Source organism: Pieris napi, chromosome 18, assembly GCF_905475465.1.
Source record: "Pieris napi chromosome 18, ilPieNapi1.2, whole genome shotgun sequence".
In the NCBI taxonomy this organism is placed as follows: Eukaryota; Metazoa; Arthropoda; class Insecta; order Lepidoptera; family Pieridae; genus Pieris; species Pieris napi.
In genome coordinates, this window is record NC_062251.1 from 4,982,729 (window position 1) to 4,998,638 (window position 15,910).

The 15,910-nt window shown below is 33.6% G+C and overlaps 4 protein-coding genes across 11 annotated transcripts in view; 2 read left to right on the forward strand and 2 right to left on the reverse strand.

Moving 5' to 3' along the window:
- The first annotated feature begins 1,621 nt into the window (after window positions 1-1,621).
- LOC125058604 (cytochrome c oxidase assembly factor 4 homolog, mitochondrial) lies at window positions 1,622-4,558 on the forward strand. The gene is made up of 3 exons (XM_047662709.1): window positions 1,622-1,826; window positions 2,297-2,431; window positions 4,449-4,558. The coding sequence occupies exons 1-2, from the start codon at window positions 1,728-1,730 to the stop codon at window positions 2,405-2,407; spliced, it is 210 nt and encodes a 69-aa protein (XP_047518665.1). The 5' UTR covers window positions 1,622-1,727; the 3' UTR covers window positions 2,408-2,431; window positions 4,449-4,558.
- LOC125058603 (methyltransferase-like protein 17, mitochondrial) lies at window positions 4,361-5,741 on the forward strand. Its single transcript, XM_047662708.1, has one exon. The coding sequence runs from the start codon at window positions 4,405-4,407 to the stop codon at window positions 5,722-5,724; it is 1,320 nt and encodes a 439-aa protein (XP_047518664.1). The 5' UTR covers window positions 4,361-4,404; the 3' UTR covers window positions 5,725-5,741.
- Window positions 5,742-6,132: 391 nt separating this feature from the next.
- Window positions 6,133-7,412, reverse strand: LOC125058736 (translocon-associated protein subunit delta). The gene is made up of 3 exons (XM_047662874.1): window positions 7,059-7,412; window positions 6,542-6,698; window positions 6,133-6,274 (listed from the first exon to the last, which is right to left on the reverse strand). Exons 1-3 carry the CDS (start codon window positions 7,305-7,307, stop codon window positions 6,174-6,176), a joined length of 507 nt encoding a protein of 168 aa, XP_047518830.1. The 5' UTR covers window positions 7,308-7,412; the 3' UTR covers window positions 6,133-6,173.
- An 815-nt stretch (window positions 7,413-8,227) lies between these two features.
- Window positions 8,228-15,910, reverse strand: part of LOC125058426 (LIM domain-binding protein 2) — a 53,472-nt gene continuing 45,789 nt past the window's right edge. For 6 of the 8 annotated variants that reach the window (XM_047662488.1, XM_047662491.1, XM_047662492.1 and 3 more), the window contains 6 exons: window positions 15,728-15,830; window positions 14,921-15,093; window positions 13,173-13,373; window positions 11,962-12,097; window positions 9,792-9,910; window positions 8,228-8,598 (listed from right to left, as the gene is read on the reverse strand). In XM_047662488.1, the coding sequence (XP_047518444.1) occupies window positions 8,434-8,598; window positions 9,792-9,910; window positions 11,962-12,097; window positions 13,173-13,373; window positions 14,921-15,093; window positions 15,728-15,830 (897 nt within the window). In that variant the 3' untranslated portion in view covers window positions 8,228-8,433. The remainder of the gene's footprint in view (window positions 8,599-9,791; window positions 9,911-11,961; window positions 12,098-13,172; window positions 13,374-14,920; window positions 15,094-15,727; window positions 15,831-15,910) is intronic. The other 2 variants (XM_047662489.1, XM_047662495.1) reach the window with 1 other exon arrangement.

Consider the following 15,910-nt stretch of genomic DNA (forward strand, 5'->3'; position numbering starts at 1 on the left):
CTCACTCTAACGCGTACCGACTACACCGGCCGCGCTTACGCTACGTCACCGATCACGCCAGACCGAAGTGAGACGCAATATGCGTTCTGTCCCGCTCTAACGCGTATTGGCCGTGCCTATATTACGTCATCGTGTGTTAGGTTTTTATTTTCGTTACGGAATTTCTTGATTCGGTCGCCGCACTCAAAGCCCGCTTTAAAATCTATGCAATAGCCTTAAAAATTTACTTTAGTTTTCTATACATGACTGTACACTGTACAATGTACACTGATAACAATTGCTTAGCACATTAGGCAAACATTTATCCTTATTTGAGGACAATTGTTTAGTAATTGTTCGTTAAGTATCCTTAGAGTTAATCCCCTTATTCATAAAAAGGAAATCAGTCTAATTAGTTTGCAGTATAGAAGAAGCTTTAGTTTCTTTTTGCTCCAAACATCACACATGTTAAAATGAGGTCAATCAGATACTTATGATAAATATGTTTATCTTCTTATAAGTGCCATCTCCTTTCGAAGGTTGGCTTCATGGCTAGTTTAATTTTGGATGCCGCGATCTAAACAATGACTTGGTGCTTTGACCAAAAAATTGTCTTAGGTTTTTCAACCAAGACGTGAGTCTGCGGCCAGTTCTCCTTCTACCTGCTACTTTGCCTTGTTGATGATGAGTGATGATGAGTTGAAGGAGCTCGTATTTTTGGTGTAACGTAAAACGTGTCCGAAATACTCAAGTTTACTTTTCAATAAAATATGTTATAGAAAGGATATACACGTGTAAAAATGACATGAGAACTTAGAAGATGCCAGACCAGATCCATGCAACTTCCTCACAATCTAGTATAGCCCTCATTTACGCAGCTCTCAACTCACGGGGACTCTTCCGCGAATATACACTGTAAATACAGAATTATGTAGGAATGTAGAAAAAAAAACATTGGGTAACACCTATATGAAAAAAAATTGATTTCATTCACGAATATCGAAAGGTTTTGACATACAGAAGGGATAGGTTTCGATAATTGACGTTCAATAAACAGCAGTCATAGTTCTCGCGCAAGTCAAAATTTTACCCACCAACTTCAGAAGTTGCTTAGATTTTTCCTACTAAAAATCTGGTCACACAAAATCTGACAAGTTATGTGCCACTAGTATAAATATTTGTAACGGATCAACACTTCTGTATTTGCGTAAATATTGCGTAAATCTGTGTTCCAAATAGTACCGATAAGAATTATATTATCTACCATTATCACCTTGACTGGGAAAATCAGGTATTGGTTTTAAATGTAGGCCGCATCATTAATTTCCACAACCTACCTCAAAAGGGGCTTTATTTTTTAAACTGTTATCTTGATGGTCAAAGTTATGAAATAGGGCGGACATACCTAGTAATGAATAAAGCTAATGCTACCCTATTAAATTATTATAATATCCAATACGTTTTTAATATATTATGAGCATCAAATTTACCGCTGAATCACGACTCTAAATCTTACTTTAAAGTTGTTTAGTAACATACAAAATTCATAAGATATCTGTGTTCAGTAATGTCAAAGTCATTGTCTACTGTCAAGTATTTTGATAACTGCGATGATCAATCTCTTCAACTCTTAGTATTCTGTGCAAGTTTTGACTCCTTAGTCCTTGTACCTTATTTGTTTACATTCATAAAATTAATTTTTTACTGATTTTGCCTTTTAATTACTGATTTATAATAGATAAGGCATTATGACGGTGAAACCTCGTGTAAAATTAGATAATGATGACGACCCAGTCGAAACTATGTTAAAAAAGGCCGGTTGTCTAGACTTACATTATAAAGTTCAGGTAATCAGAAAAATTACCTTTTAATCCTGTTTAATTATGTTCGAATTTAAAGAAAGTCAATTATTTGTTACTAGCAAATTTTAAAAATTATATCTTTGTTTTCTTAATATTCTGTGATGCCTCAAAATAATTTTTTTTGGCAAACCTTTATATTTTTTTTATTCCGAAGAGATAGAAGATTTTTTTTAACATGTATTGTGGAATGAATTTTAAATGAGTCACACACAATATTCCAGGGCTCAATATGAACTTCCATATGTAGGTACTACTTGCAAATTTGTTTAGAGATTATAAAATGCATGAATTAGACAAGAGACTTGTCTGCATGTTGTAAGATTACTTGTTTATAGAACCATGACTTTATGTAACCAGTATGTTTCCCAGCTTGGTGCTTACTATTGAAGTTTTGACGTCCAACTATTCAATCTTTATTGTTTTAGAAATAATTTCAGACAAATATTTTATTCTAGGAATGCATAAATACAACAAAAGATTGGAGGCAATGCCAAACCGAAGTAAATGATTTCAAAGTTTGCATAACAAGACATAAGCAGGAAGAAATGGCTAAAGCGGGCAGATAATATTTTTATTCATACTTAAAATAGGTGTAGTTATAAAATTAATTATATGTTTTCAAAATTGTTAAATGTTCTAATTAACAATACACACTAATATGTTAATGATTTAACCATTTTACACTTAGTTAAAAAAAATAGTTTCATACAAATGTGTTTTACTGCCATAGGCTTAGTATATTCAACTTTTGACAAAATAAAAAATGTGGTGATTTCATAGTCAATACACTAAGTTGACATATAAGCTAATTCTTTTAGAATAATATTATTATGAAAACTAATAGCCTATAAAAATATAAATGCCTTTTCTCATTAAAATAACTTATTTGAATATTGTTGGATTGCATGTTTCTAGATAATTTTTCTGAATAAAATGTAAGTAATATTGAACTTCATAAGAATGCAAAAAGTTATCTTTATATTTCTTGGAATATAATATGACACTAGAGATTTTTTATAAAGAATTAAGCAATATTACTTCAAAAATTCCTAGAACGCAGTTTCTAACATAATATGCTAGAAAATGCTATCTGTTAATCAAATAAATTTATAATATTAACAAAATAACTGTTGGCGTAATCATAGTGTGCTGAAATAATAGAAAACACTTACAAAATAAAACATAGCATCTATACATAAAATATATCTATAGTCGTATTTTTAATTAGACGAAGCCAACTGACAGTAGCTAATGTTACTTTGTAAAATAATGTTGCCATATTTAAAGTAATAGTGATGCGTTCAGTTCTTGTTCAATCAGATGAATGAACAATGAGTGTGAATAGTCAATCATTTCAAACAATAAAATAATATTATTTCTATTTCAAAATTGTATAAAAGTGCTCTGATATAAGTTAGGTACTAGTACTATGTAACTACAATCAATTTTTTGACGTCTTATTACAAAGCGCGGCGCGGCGACTAGTGCCATCACCGATCATTCATTCACGGGTTTTTACTTTGTCACAACACTAATTTTATTTCAATAAAACTGACAACACCGTAAACGTCAGTTGACTTCGTCTAATTAAAAATTCGACTATAGGAATTTTTGAATTATTAAGCCGAATTTACATTACGAAACTAGTGGCTCGGAATTAGTTTTATGAGATAAATTTCATCAACAATTTCACGTGTAAATTTACAGTTTCATAATGCATGCATCGGTTTCGCGACACTGGATAAATTTCGTGCCATGCGCATATTTTTTGTAAAACTAATGTCACGCAACTACTTTCACGATGAAAACGCGACACGAAACTAGTGTCGCGAAAGCATTTGCCCAGGGCAGACGTGTGTGTTTGAGTGCATCGTGCAGCTAAATGACCGCCAAAATGGCAAACCAACGTTGGTCAGTTGATAGAGATAACCTTTTTCGAATTTTATATATTAACATCTGTACCACGACGTTCTGCATCGCAAAATGAAGCTTTGATGTTGACAGAGCCATGTCGTTGGTGATACTGTTGATTTCACGACACTATTATTTTTTGTTAAAGTAGTTTCACACGTGCTGCAACTATTTTCATGAAACTCATTCCAACATGCATAACACTAGTTTCGTAATGTAAATTTGGCTTTATTGCTTAACTTAATGCTTTATAAAAATGTCAAGTCCAAGTGTCAATTGTCATATTTGATCAGTGTTACCAATGTCTATCGTTCGATTCTCCTTTTGTGTATAACTAAATTAGTAGACCAATAATAATTGTTGACTGATTTTATTATAATTTTCCGAATAATAGGACGGTAGCTCACTACAGTAACCAAAGTACGTAGTAAAGGATCACGCCTTCAGGGAAATTTTACAGAGAATGGTACGCTCTTTTCTTTAAGGCCCCTAAATCGTAAATATGATTTCTAGACGAGAGCTAGCAACACTAACGCTGTGTTACTCTAATCTGCTATCTCCATTCTCCCATCTGGGTATTCATAATTCAATATTCATTTATGATTTAACTATTGTCAATTGTTTTAAGATTATGTTTATGTAAACAACTAATATGTTTAGAAAGTTAAGAATAAAATATATATCGTCTATTTACAGTAGTTTTTCAACCAAGGCGGAAATAGATCCAAAACTTCGAGATGGTTTTGATTCTAAACAATTCAAACCACGACATCACCCCGGCAGAACTAACAGAACCAAAGCTTCCATACCTTCTACAATTCAAAAGTCTATAAATACCGTATTAGATGATAATAACGCAAAAATGTACCTCGAGGAATCTAAAAAGCTAAGTAACCTTTTGAATTCCCGTTTATTGCCCCCAGAAGAACATGAAATTAGCGAAAAAGCTGCAAAAATACACCAAAATGTATCGAGAAAATTTTACGCAAAAATAAAGAAAGAAATTACCGAAGAAGAGAAAATTGGTCACGAAAAAGAGATACAGAATGCTGTGTTTAATATTCTAAAGAAAAATGTTTATGCCTGGGGTAATATAGCTTACGATAAAGCCACTTGCCTACAATATTTAATGTCAAGAGCTGCCCCTGAATATGCTATATTAGTACGTATTTTGGATGAAATTAAACGAAAACTACCTGATTATAAACCAAGAAATTTCTTTGACTTTGGTTCTGGGGTTGGAAGTGGAACATGGGCTGTTAATACCTACTGGAAAAACGATATTTTTGAATATTTTACAGTTGATACATCACAGGAAATGAATGATTTAGCAAGACTAATACTATGTAATGGCAAAGAAAATGTAGAACTTCCATATAGAGCATATTTTCAAAGACAATTTCTTCCCGCCTCTACAGATGTTAAATACAACATAGTTCTCTCTGCTTTTTCATTTTTTGAACTACCAAGCATGAAATCAAGACTAGAAACAATTCAGAAATTGTGGAACAAAACTGAAGATTTCCTAATAATTGTTGAACAAGGCACAAATGCTGGTTTCCAAATTGTCAATGAAGCCAGAGAGTTTGTATTAGGTATTAAAAATGAAAATCAGAAAGGGTATGTATTTGCGCCTTGCCCGAATGATACGGCATGTCCACGATTCCTTGAACAAAAAACTCCATGCAATTTTATCATGAAGTATGAAACACTACCATTTAGATGCAAGACAGAAGTTCAAGCAGATTTATTTAGCTACGTCATATTAAGAAAAGGTGTAAGACCAGAAGACGATCCTCAATGGCCTAGAATTGTTAGAGCACCTTTAGTGAGATCAAGGCATGTAATATGCAGAATGTGCACTTCTGAAGGAGAACTGAAAGAAATTATATTTTCTAAGAAGAAATATGATCAGGAAACATATTGCTGTGCAAGATGTAGTATTTGGGGAGATGAGTTACCTGTAAAATAAATACAATCAATTTCCAACATTTTTTTATTTAACTTTTAATTTAATAAAATAGTCATTAAATAAGTCAAAAGGCAACCTATATGCATGACTACTTTACTAAGTCTTAGATAAAAAGTATTTAGTGACATTTTTAGAATTCTGATTACAACAATTTAAATTTTGTAATGAAAAAGAAATGAATGCCATATTATCGTTGGCTTTTTTAGTAGTAAATTTGTTAGACAACTTGGTGGACAAAAACTGTATATTTTGTTTTTCCACCACAATATTTTATACTTCTTTTTTATAAACAATATTTATAGTAATACACAAATTAGCTGAATTTTTTTTTATTTCATCTATAGTCAAATTTCTGGAGCATTAAATAAAAATAATGGGTTAGACCAATATAGGAATTAAGTAAACAAATTATAAATAAAAAATTTATTTAATAACTATTAACTATAAATCTAAGCTAGAATGTTTCCCTTGTTACGGAGAGCTGTGTATGCAACAATAACAGAAAGAGCCGTTGCGAGTACTTCAGAGTTAACCCAGGGTCCAGAGTAGCCTGAAAATTAAGAATTGTATTATATGAAAGTATATTGAATTCCTACGCTACTCAAGTGGTATGTAATGATGTGGACTGTGGAGCCTATGGAAAAAAGCATGGGTCCTTTTTTTAAAGAACATTAATTACTATTATAAATAATATACATTTATATGTAACTTATTAGTTATATAGTATGTAGTATTATTAAAAAACAATGAATCTTTTATAAATTAACATTTACATAGATCTAAATTTTTGCTTAACATAAAATAAATATATACTCACTTCCTGGGTGGTTAAGTTGTATAGCCAACAATGGTGCAACTGCAGCTGCTGGGTCACTGCGGCGAGCACGGCGTAGAGAAGCAAAACCTTCCTCATCCAAGATGCGGACTTCATGGACACCAGAGCGTGCCTTAGAAGGCTCTTCAGTCCAGGATACCTAAGAATGTTATGTATCAATATCTGGTTCCCATGTCTCAGTAATAAAGTCATTAACAGTTGATTTCTACCAGTGATATGGTACAACAGTTATTATTACTGGAACTCTTAAATGGTAAATATTAATAATACTATATGGAAATAGACATGTATAATAGAATTATGGATTGAAGAACAAACATTAAAGCTTAAAGCACCCCATACTTTTGTTTCAACTTTTAGAATTTAAGTAACAAAGACTCATAAAAATACATTATTATTATAATAGGTATATACGATTATATCTCTTTTAAGTAATATGAAGTAATTAAGCTAGAATCTTCAAATTTACTTGCTTGTAGAGAATGTGAAATGATCTTACCTGGTATTTATTTTCTCCAATACGCGCCGCAGTCAAGGATTTCCCATCGACCTCAGCATATAAAGCGTAATTTGCAGGCAAAGGATTATCACATTTTAATGTAAATTCTGTAATATAAGCGATTTGTGTCACTACCGTCGCATCTAAACTTGTGAAAGATGCGGCTTCTACTTGTGGGTTTTGGCAACTTTGAGCGAAAGCAGTGCTGGCAGCGATGGCTAGAATTGTGAAAAAATATTTTGTGACCATTTTGCAGTCTTTTAAAATTACTCTTAATTTAAAATGTATATAAAATTAATCAGTCCACGTCGTATTCGTATTCGAAAATGATATTTGAAAGGCGAAAAGCGAAATGCAAACGCGTTCCAATTTTCAGATTTGGTCCACACTCCACGTAGTGAAAAATGATAAAAAAAAGTGATAGTCACTCATATTAATAAATACAAAATAAAAATATTTGAAGTACTATTTTTAATCCTATTTTGTAAAGTAATTTAAATAAGTTTATTGAAGTGGTTTTAATACTATATTTTTGTAATATTTAAAGAAATATAGGAAATTATAGGAATGTTAAAATATCGTATAGGCATGAAATGGAACGTAGCCCATAAAATCACCGATGACGTGTGGGTTGTCACTTATTCTTGACACAAATAGTGAATTCGATGCGTTCGACTTTCTATATTTTACAAATGTTATCATGTTATAATTTGTAATTGTATTTTTTTTTGTGAAAATATTTTATAAGACTTGTTAAATATTTTATCAATGATATATTTTATTAGGACATAATATTAGAAAAACTATTGATTTTTTTTAAATATGTAATCGCGACGACTTGGCATTTGGCGGAGTTTTTGAATTTCATCAGTGTGTTTAGAATTGCATTGCATTGTATTGATTGAACTATTGAAATCCTTATAGATATCGCTCGCTGTTAGTATAAATTTTGTCTATTTTATTGCAAATCTTCTAATGGGCTTTTAAGTTGAGTTAAAAAAATAAATGGATGTAAGAGCCTAAATTACATCCTTATTTTTTCGAAGATAGGTTGAGCTTTCGAGGTTATGAAATTCAATCAGGCCAAATGCCAGGTCCACTGACATCATAAGGCGAGGGAGGTACTTTTTTGTAATGTTATAAATCTCTTTATAAATAAAACGCATGAATATCCGTAAAGGCCTATATTATTTACTTAAAACGAGTGCACTGGTCTTTGAGGGCCACTAAGTCTAGTGACGTCACAATCTTCCAGTACATTTTTGTAATTGTATCTCTTCATAAATAAAACACATGAATATCCGTAAAGGCCTATATTATTTATTTATATCGACAGCGCCGGGCGATTCAGCTAGGGCCACTAGGGCCAGTGACGTCAGTGGTTGCCAGGGGGCGTCTTGGCGGGGGACGCGGGGGGAGGGTTGCTCCATTCGACGCCATCGCCTTCGTATTGCGTGTTCTCGAGTCTTGTAATCAGTCGTTCATCTTCGTCGCCGAATTCACCTCCCATTAGTGACGGCTCGCCGACGACCATCACGTCCTGAAAATAATTAATCATTATATATATTTTTTTGAAGTGAAACTTCTTTATCGGGGTTGGAAAAAAATTTAGTGTAACATTTTTTCGTTACGCGTCACATTTTTTCGTTACGCGTCACATTTTTCCGTTACGCGCCATCTTTTGAAGTGAAACTTCTTTATCGGCGTTGGAAAAAAATTTACACACATTTGTCACATTTTTCGGTTACGCGCCATCTTTTTCTTGTCCCTACCACGGTTGATCCGAAGAGATTCGAAGCCATTAGTAACAAAAATATATAATAACGATAACAATGATAGTAATACTAATAATTCTATTACAATTAATGAAATTCTGTAATAATCTTAGTAGTAATAAGGTAAAATGAAATAATTGTATTTGTATTCATGTCTATGATAATAAAAGCCTTTTGTTAAACTTGATCTAATTTATTTTATTTAACCAATTTCTGTAAAGTTGCATATTTTTTCGAAAAATAAGGTCATAAAGAGGTTTCACTTCTGACGTGTGTACACTAGTACACGCACAATTTTTTTTTTAAAGATATTGTACTTTTTTCATCCTAGTAACATAGTCTATATTTAATGTTGGAATCATTATATATTTGAAAAACATTCAGCCCTACGTAGCCGATAGGGGCCGCTATTTGCAATTGCTTGCTTTTGTTTTTTATCATAGTTTTAATATATAGGTGATCCGGTGTCTGAAAGATTTTTTGATCTAAGGCGTTCAGTAACAGTGTACATAGACAGTAAAACTAAGTGCAGTTTAAGCCAGCAACGTACTTGACCTATAAGATAATTTAATAATTTTGACATACTTATATCTCTATATCTAATATATAAAATTCTCGTGTCGGCTTGACCAATTCTCATGAAATTTTGTGTTCATATTCTTGTCTGAGAATCGGACAACTTCTATATTTCATCCCCCTAAATGTTAAGGGTACCCCTAAATGATTATTATTTTTATTTTTAGATAAAAATTTAATTTTTTTAAATTTTAAATTTTCCTGATTTATAAATTTTGCGTTGTATTGTCTACTACGGTAACGTACCATTTTATGAGCGAAACTTTTTGTACATATATCCAATGTGTATCTGTTTTGTTTCCTAAATAAATAAATCAGCCGAGAAGTACTGACACATAAAAACCTTATTTTTATTCTACAGCCTTATTAATTAGTTTATTACCTGTGAGGCAAGACTGAAGTTGGGTCCAGGTGATCGTTTCTTAGCGGGTGCGGGGGGTGCTGCGTTTGCGCCGGCGCTACCTTTGCGCTTACGACGCTTGCTCGCCGGACGTTGAGACTCTGTAATTATTATTTAATTACACATGCGTCTAAAAGTCAATTAATAAATAAACAAATTATTCCCCTTATAATGGTAAATTTTTATTTACTGGCAATACTATCAGCGACACTTTTACTTATAATCTTATTCATATTCTTGGTGTTGTGATTACAAAAAGGTTTAATTTAAAGTCATTTCTTTGAGGTTTCTTTTCTGTATACAATTTGTAAAAACCCTTGTGCTTATTCTTCAAAGAATAAATACATATTATGAAATGAATAAAATATATTGGCTTGTACATGCATAATCAAACATACTAATCTAAAATTTAACTGTTGTCTTCATAAGGCATGCTACCTATATAATATGTATTCTATGAATCATATGGTCAATAATTTATATTAAAATGTGTCTTTGTGACTGCAATCACACTAGGACATAAGATTTTTATGACTGTTTTTTTATGTTCATTCAGAAGCTACACTTATATATATATATATGGCTATTTAAGCAAACATGACTAGAAGAAATGTATAAAAAACACTGAAAAATATTCAAAGTTTAAAAAAAACCATGCTGTCACCAAAATGACTATATTTTTAAAATCTAACTACCAGGATCACATAACATGCAAATGCTAAGAAATTGTACTACAGTGTAAATAAAGTAAATAAAAGGGGCCTCATAGCCTAGCGGTCTTATTAAGTGGCAGCTAGGTGAGGGGTACCGGGTTCGTTTCCCAGTTCGAGGGCAAGTTTTAAGTTAATTTAAAATTTGTTCTCGGCCTTTGGGAGCTTTGTGCGGTACCGGGCGAGTGCTTAAACCGTACATCTTATATGTACTTGACGCTGGCTAATGCACAAACCGTACCAGAGCCATAAAAAATAAAAATGTGTGCGTGTACTAGGTGTACACACGTAAGAAGTGAAACTTCTTTATGACCTTATTTTTCGAAAAATGATCTACTATTGCAACTTTACAGAAATTGGTTAAATTAGATAAAGTTTAACAAAAGGCTTTTATTATCATAGACATGAATACAAATATTTCATTTTACCTTATTACTACGAAGATTATTATAGAATTTCATTAATTGTAATAGAATTATTACTATCATTGTTATCGTTATTATATATTTTTGTTATTAATGGCTTCTAATCTCTTCGGATCAACCGTGGTACGGACAAGAAAAAGATGGCGCGTAACCGAAAAACGTGACGATTTGCTACAAAATTTCTCCCATACGTCGATAAAGAAGTTTGACTTCAATAAGCAACATGGCGCGTAACCGAAAAACGTGACGATTTGCTACAAAATTTCTCCCATACGTCGATAAAGAAGTTTCCCTTCAAAAAGATGGCGCGTAACGGAAAAATGTGACGCGTAACGAAAAAATGTTACACTAAATTTTTTTCCAACCCCGATAAAGAAGTTTCACTTCAAAAACTATTTTTTTGAATAATTAAGAACTGGGCTACTAATTTTTTGAATAATGATAAAAATGAGCCGGTATTAGAACTTCCTAATAGTAACAATGATGTGGATATTTTCGTATAAAAATTTAACGCTCTTGTCTCAATATCTCAAGATCGCGTGTTACAAAACTTTAAATTGAAGTGGGGCATATTACATAATACGGGCGCTGGATAAACTCATAAGAAATATATATTTTATCTTTGATTTATGACACTTTTAGTTTTTTTCACGGTTTTGTCATATTAAGCCATCAAAAATTACCAGGATCACATAAACGGGCTGATACTCTCTAACTACCAATAGCGATATCAAAGTTTTTGGTCCTATGGCCATAAACCATAGCAATGATGTAACAATTGCTATTGGGAGTTCGAGAAGCCCTTCATAACAAATTCAAAACTACCAGGATCACATAAACGGACCGATACTCTCCAACTACCAATAGTGATTGATCTCAACATTTTTGGTCCCATGGCCATAGCAATGATGTTAATACAATTGCTATTGGAAGTTCGGGAATCTTGTTAAGCCCTCATAACAAATTAAAAACTACCAGGATCACATAACATGCGTACAGTTCTAGCGGTAAACGTACGTGTGGCCTTACCTGGCGGCGCGACCATCCGCTGCCACTTCTGGAAGAGCGTGGTCTTGAGGCAGTCGCGTGGTGACAGCGCGTACGCTTTGTGCCTCGACATTAACTCTTGCATTGGTTCTAGTATCACGCACAACTGTAAAGAGAAGAAAGATTTTTAGTATTTTCAAGAATTGCGTGACGTCATACTTTACAGACAACCATTTTTGAAGTTATACTTCTTTAGGCGTGAAGTTTTACGATGCGCGCGCACCGTGACACAAAATTAACAGAAAGAAGTTGCCCACAGAAGATGCTACGGCATTGGACATAATTTAAAAACAAGATTCGAATAATAATAGAATTTATGTAACACTTAATGTAAGAGAATAATAATAAATATTTATTTATTTAATTTTTCGAATGTAAACTAAACTTTATTGACTATAATGACTCCTTTTTCAGTCTTTGATTATTATATTGTAATTCATTATTTGCATGCAATCAAAAACTATTTTTATAAAATGCCAAAGAAGTATAACTTCTTAAGCGCGTACATAAGTACACGCACCCTTTTTTTTATTGTAATGGGTGGCAAACGGGCACGAAGCTCAACTGATACCGCCGCCCATGGAAACTCACATAACCAGAACACTCGCAAGTGCGTTGCCGGCCTTTTAAAAATTTAGTTTTTTTTTACACGGCTAAACATGTCTTACTAAAGCGCTATCCACACATTTCCGGAAACTCGTCCCGGCCGTGTTCCGTCAGGGACGGGGAAAAAATCGGTTACGTACAAATTGTTCACACAGCTCCGTGTCAGGCGGCCGTGTCACCCGTGGTGACCCGTCCCTGACGGAACACGGCCGGGACGAGTTCCCGGAAATGTGTGGGTAGCGCTTAAAACAGAAAAACCAGTAGCGCTACAACATTTTTAGGTCTTGGCCTCAGATTTCATGATTTGTCAATCTAATAGGTAAGTCGGTGATCAGCCACCTGTGCCTGACACACGCCGTCGTTTGGGTCTAAGGCAAGCCGGTTTCCTCACAATGTTTTTCTTTCGTTCGAGCGAATGTTAAAAGCGCATATAAAGTCCATTGGTGCACAGCCGGAGATTGAACCTACAACCTCAGTGATGAGAGTCGCACGCTGAAGCCAACACTGCTCTGCTGCTGCAGAGAAACATATTTTATGTAAAATCCCAATTGGAGGGTATTTTCAAAATGACATACCCTCAAATAGTTGAGCGTTGAGTTAGTGATTCCCTGGCGGGTAATGTTCTTCGCGAGCTGGTCCAGCGAGGCGTGGTCCGGCGGATGGACCGCCTGTCGAGGGATCAGCTCCCGGTGAGCTCGTACCGCCATATGCCACGATTTTATACGCATCAGATCGTCGAATGTGAACTCCAGGATTAGCCGACCTTCTGTACACACCTGGAAAAGTTGAGGATTGGATAATGTAATAATAATAATTTATTTATCGCAAGAATATGGTACAAAAATGTGTAAGGTGGTACAATCACACACACAATGGCGTACAAATTTGTCTTTAAAGGAATTTTACATTATTAGTAAATTCTTATATTATTTGTATCACACATATCATATCATACTTTATTAAATTTATATCAACTACAATGTCTCACGCAAATAATCATTTATTGAATAGTACATTTTGAAAAGTAATACACCAAGTCGATTTTTAAAGACTCTAGTCGGAAGATCTTTTAATTATTTTGGTAAATTATTGTAAACCTTGATTGCCATACAATAAAATATACATACAGGGAAGAGATACAATTTTGAGCTTCTTAAACAAAGGTATACAATTATATCTAGACTCTTAATATCAGGTATATTTTACTACCAGAATCCCAAGTTCTCGCTTCAAGAAAGCTGTCTAAAATATGTTATATTATGTATATATGTAATGAAAGCAAGCTAAAGGAGTAATTTGGAAACTATTGTAAAACAAAATTTAGAAAAACATAACCAAATTTAATTATGGATATCTCAAAAATTACTGAACCGATTCTGATGAAACAGATTTTATGTCTTTAGACATTTCGTTTCCAACAGATTTGTGACGGAATTTAACATACACATGCTTGCCAAACATAATCATCATACTATATTATGTGTCGCAGCCAACTAGTTTTTACTTCAATTAGCAGTCTATAGATAATGTTGCCATGGCATTTGTGACAACATTTAATAAACTGGCTAATGCTTAGGCCATTCGTACAAAAACCTGACCAAAATGAAAAATTTGCAATATCTGACATACACATTATTTATTCAATATATATTTAAAATGTTATATATTAGTGTTCTTTCATTAACTCTTAGTGTTAAGGAGCATGAGGGTAAAATTTTTACGCATGAGACGCAATAATAATAATATTAGCGTCACGAAGATGTGCAGCGTTTTTGTCGAAGAAAAGGAAAAGAGCGATTGAGACCGATTGAGAGAGTGTGAGAAAGGGCGAAAGTAGCATGAAGCCATGGAGCGAGAAAGATCGAGAGAGAGAGTGAGATAGAGGGATCTTTGCATCACGCACAGTGCCATGGAGCGAGGGTTAGGAGGGAGATATAGTGAGAAACATTGATAGGGAGAGTAAGGGAGATTGAGAAAAAATACACGCTATTGGTTGATATATTCGTTTAGTAGTACAGTAGTAGTAGTGAAACTTCTTTAGGCGCAAGACCCAGCGTTTTTGTCGAAGGGAGAGAGCGATTGAGAGAGAGAAGGGCGAATAACCTTATAGAAATTCTATTTTTAAACATGTGTACTTTGTACGCACACACTTTTTTGTACCGTTTTATTACACACACAATTATTTATTATGAATTATGTCGTGTTCACAGAACTAGTTATGATTGTTCTCTGTATGTGTATTTTGTTTACTTCTTTTTTTAAGGTTGGTTATGCTTCTTACAAATAAAAAGTACCAGGCTATCATAAGTCAACAAGAGCATACCTTAGTGAACATCGGTTTCCCGTGATGCGTGACCATCGTACAATGATCGCAGTCTAATGTGATGCTGGTATTGTGAAACGACTCCTTCGGCTGTCTCATTGTATAATACAACTCTGATACTCCACCCTCGTATATACTACGGAAGTATCGCGGTATGAGCGTCCTTCCTATTGCTGAAAATGATATACAGGTTTGTTAGATACAATTTCTCCAACATATTATATCTTAATATATATAAACTAGCTGACCCGATGTTTTGCCATGTATATTATTTCTAAGAAACATTTTTTAGTTCAATAAAAATAACTATCTACAATAATAAAAATAGGGGTTGATTGTAGAGGGTAGATGAAAATTAAGGGTTGTATGTTTTTGTATGCTGTATCGTAAAAAAATAAAACAAAAAAAATTATCTCAAAAAAAAAAAATGGGGTAGACGACCTTATCACTTAGGGATTTGAAAGACAGATAGTAGCCGATTCTCAGACTTACTAAATATGCATAAAAAATTTCATAAGAATCGGTCGAGCCGTTTCGGAGGAGTATGGGAACGACCATTGTGACACGAGAATTTTATATATTAGATTACGCGTCACGTTGTTTGTCCGCTATGGACTCCTAAGCTACTTAACCGATTTCAATCAAATTTACTGATGGTAACTTTTAGGTATATAGTCACTGGGTGGTCACGAAACGTTTTACTATTGGATAAAAAAGAAAAACGTTACGGCGCGTTACATGGGGGGGGGGGGGTCAATAATCTCCAAAAATTGCGTGACGTAGAACGCTCCCTTATAGATTACTTACTGTATCGTTTGGGTCCATCTTCTAAACAGAAGGTAAGTGTTAGCGTCGCGTCGTCTTCAAAGAATTCCGTCGCGAACGCATCCCACCATAAATTATCAGAGTCCTGGAATAATATTAATAAATTTTAGTATTAACAACAAACTTTGTAAAGCGCCATCTAGTTGGTTATAACAAAATTTCGTT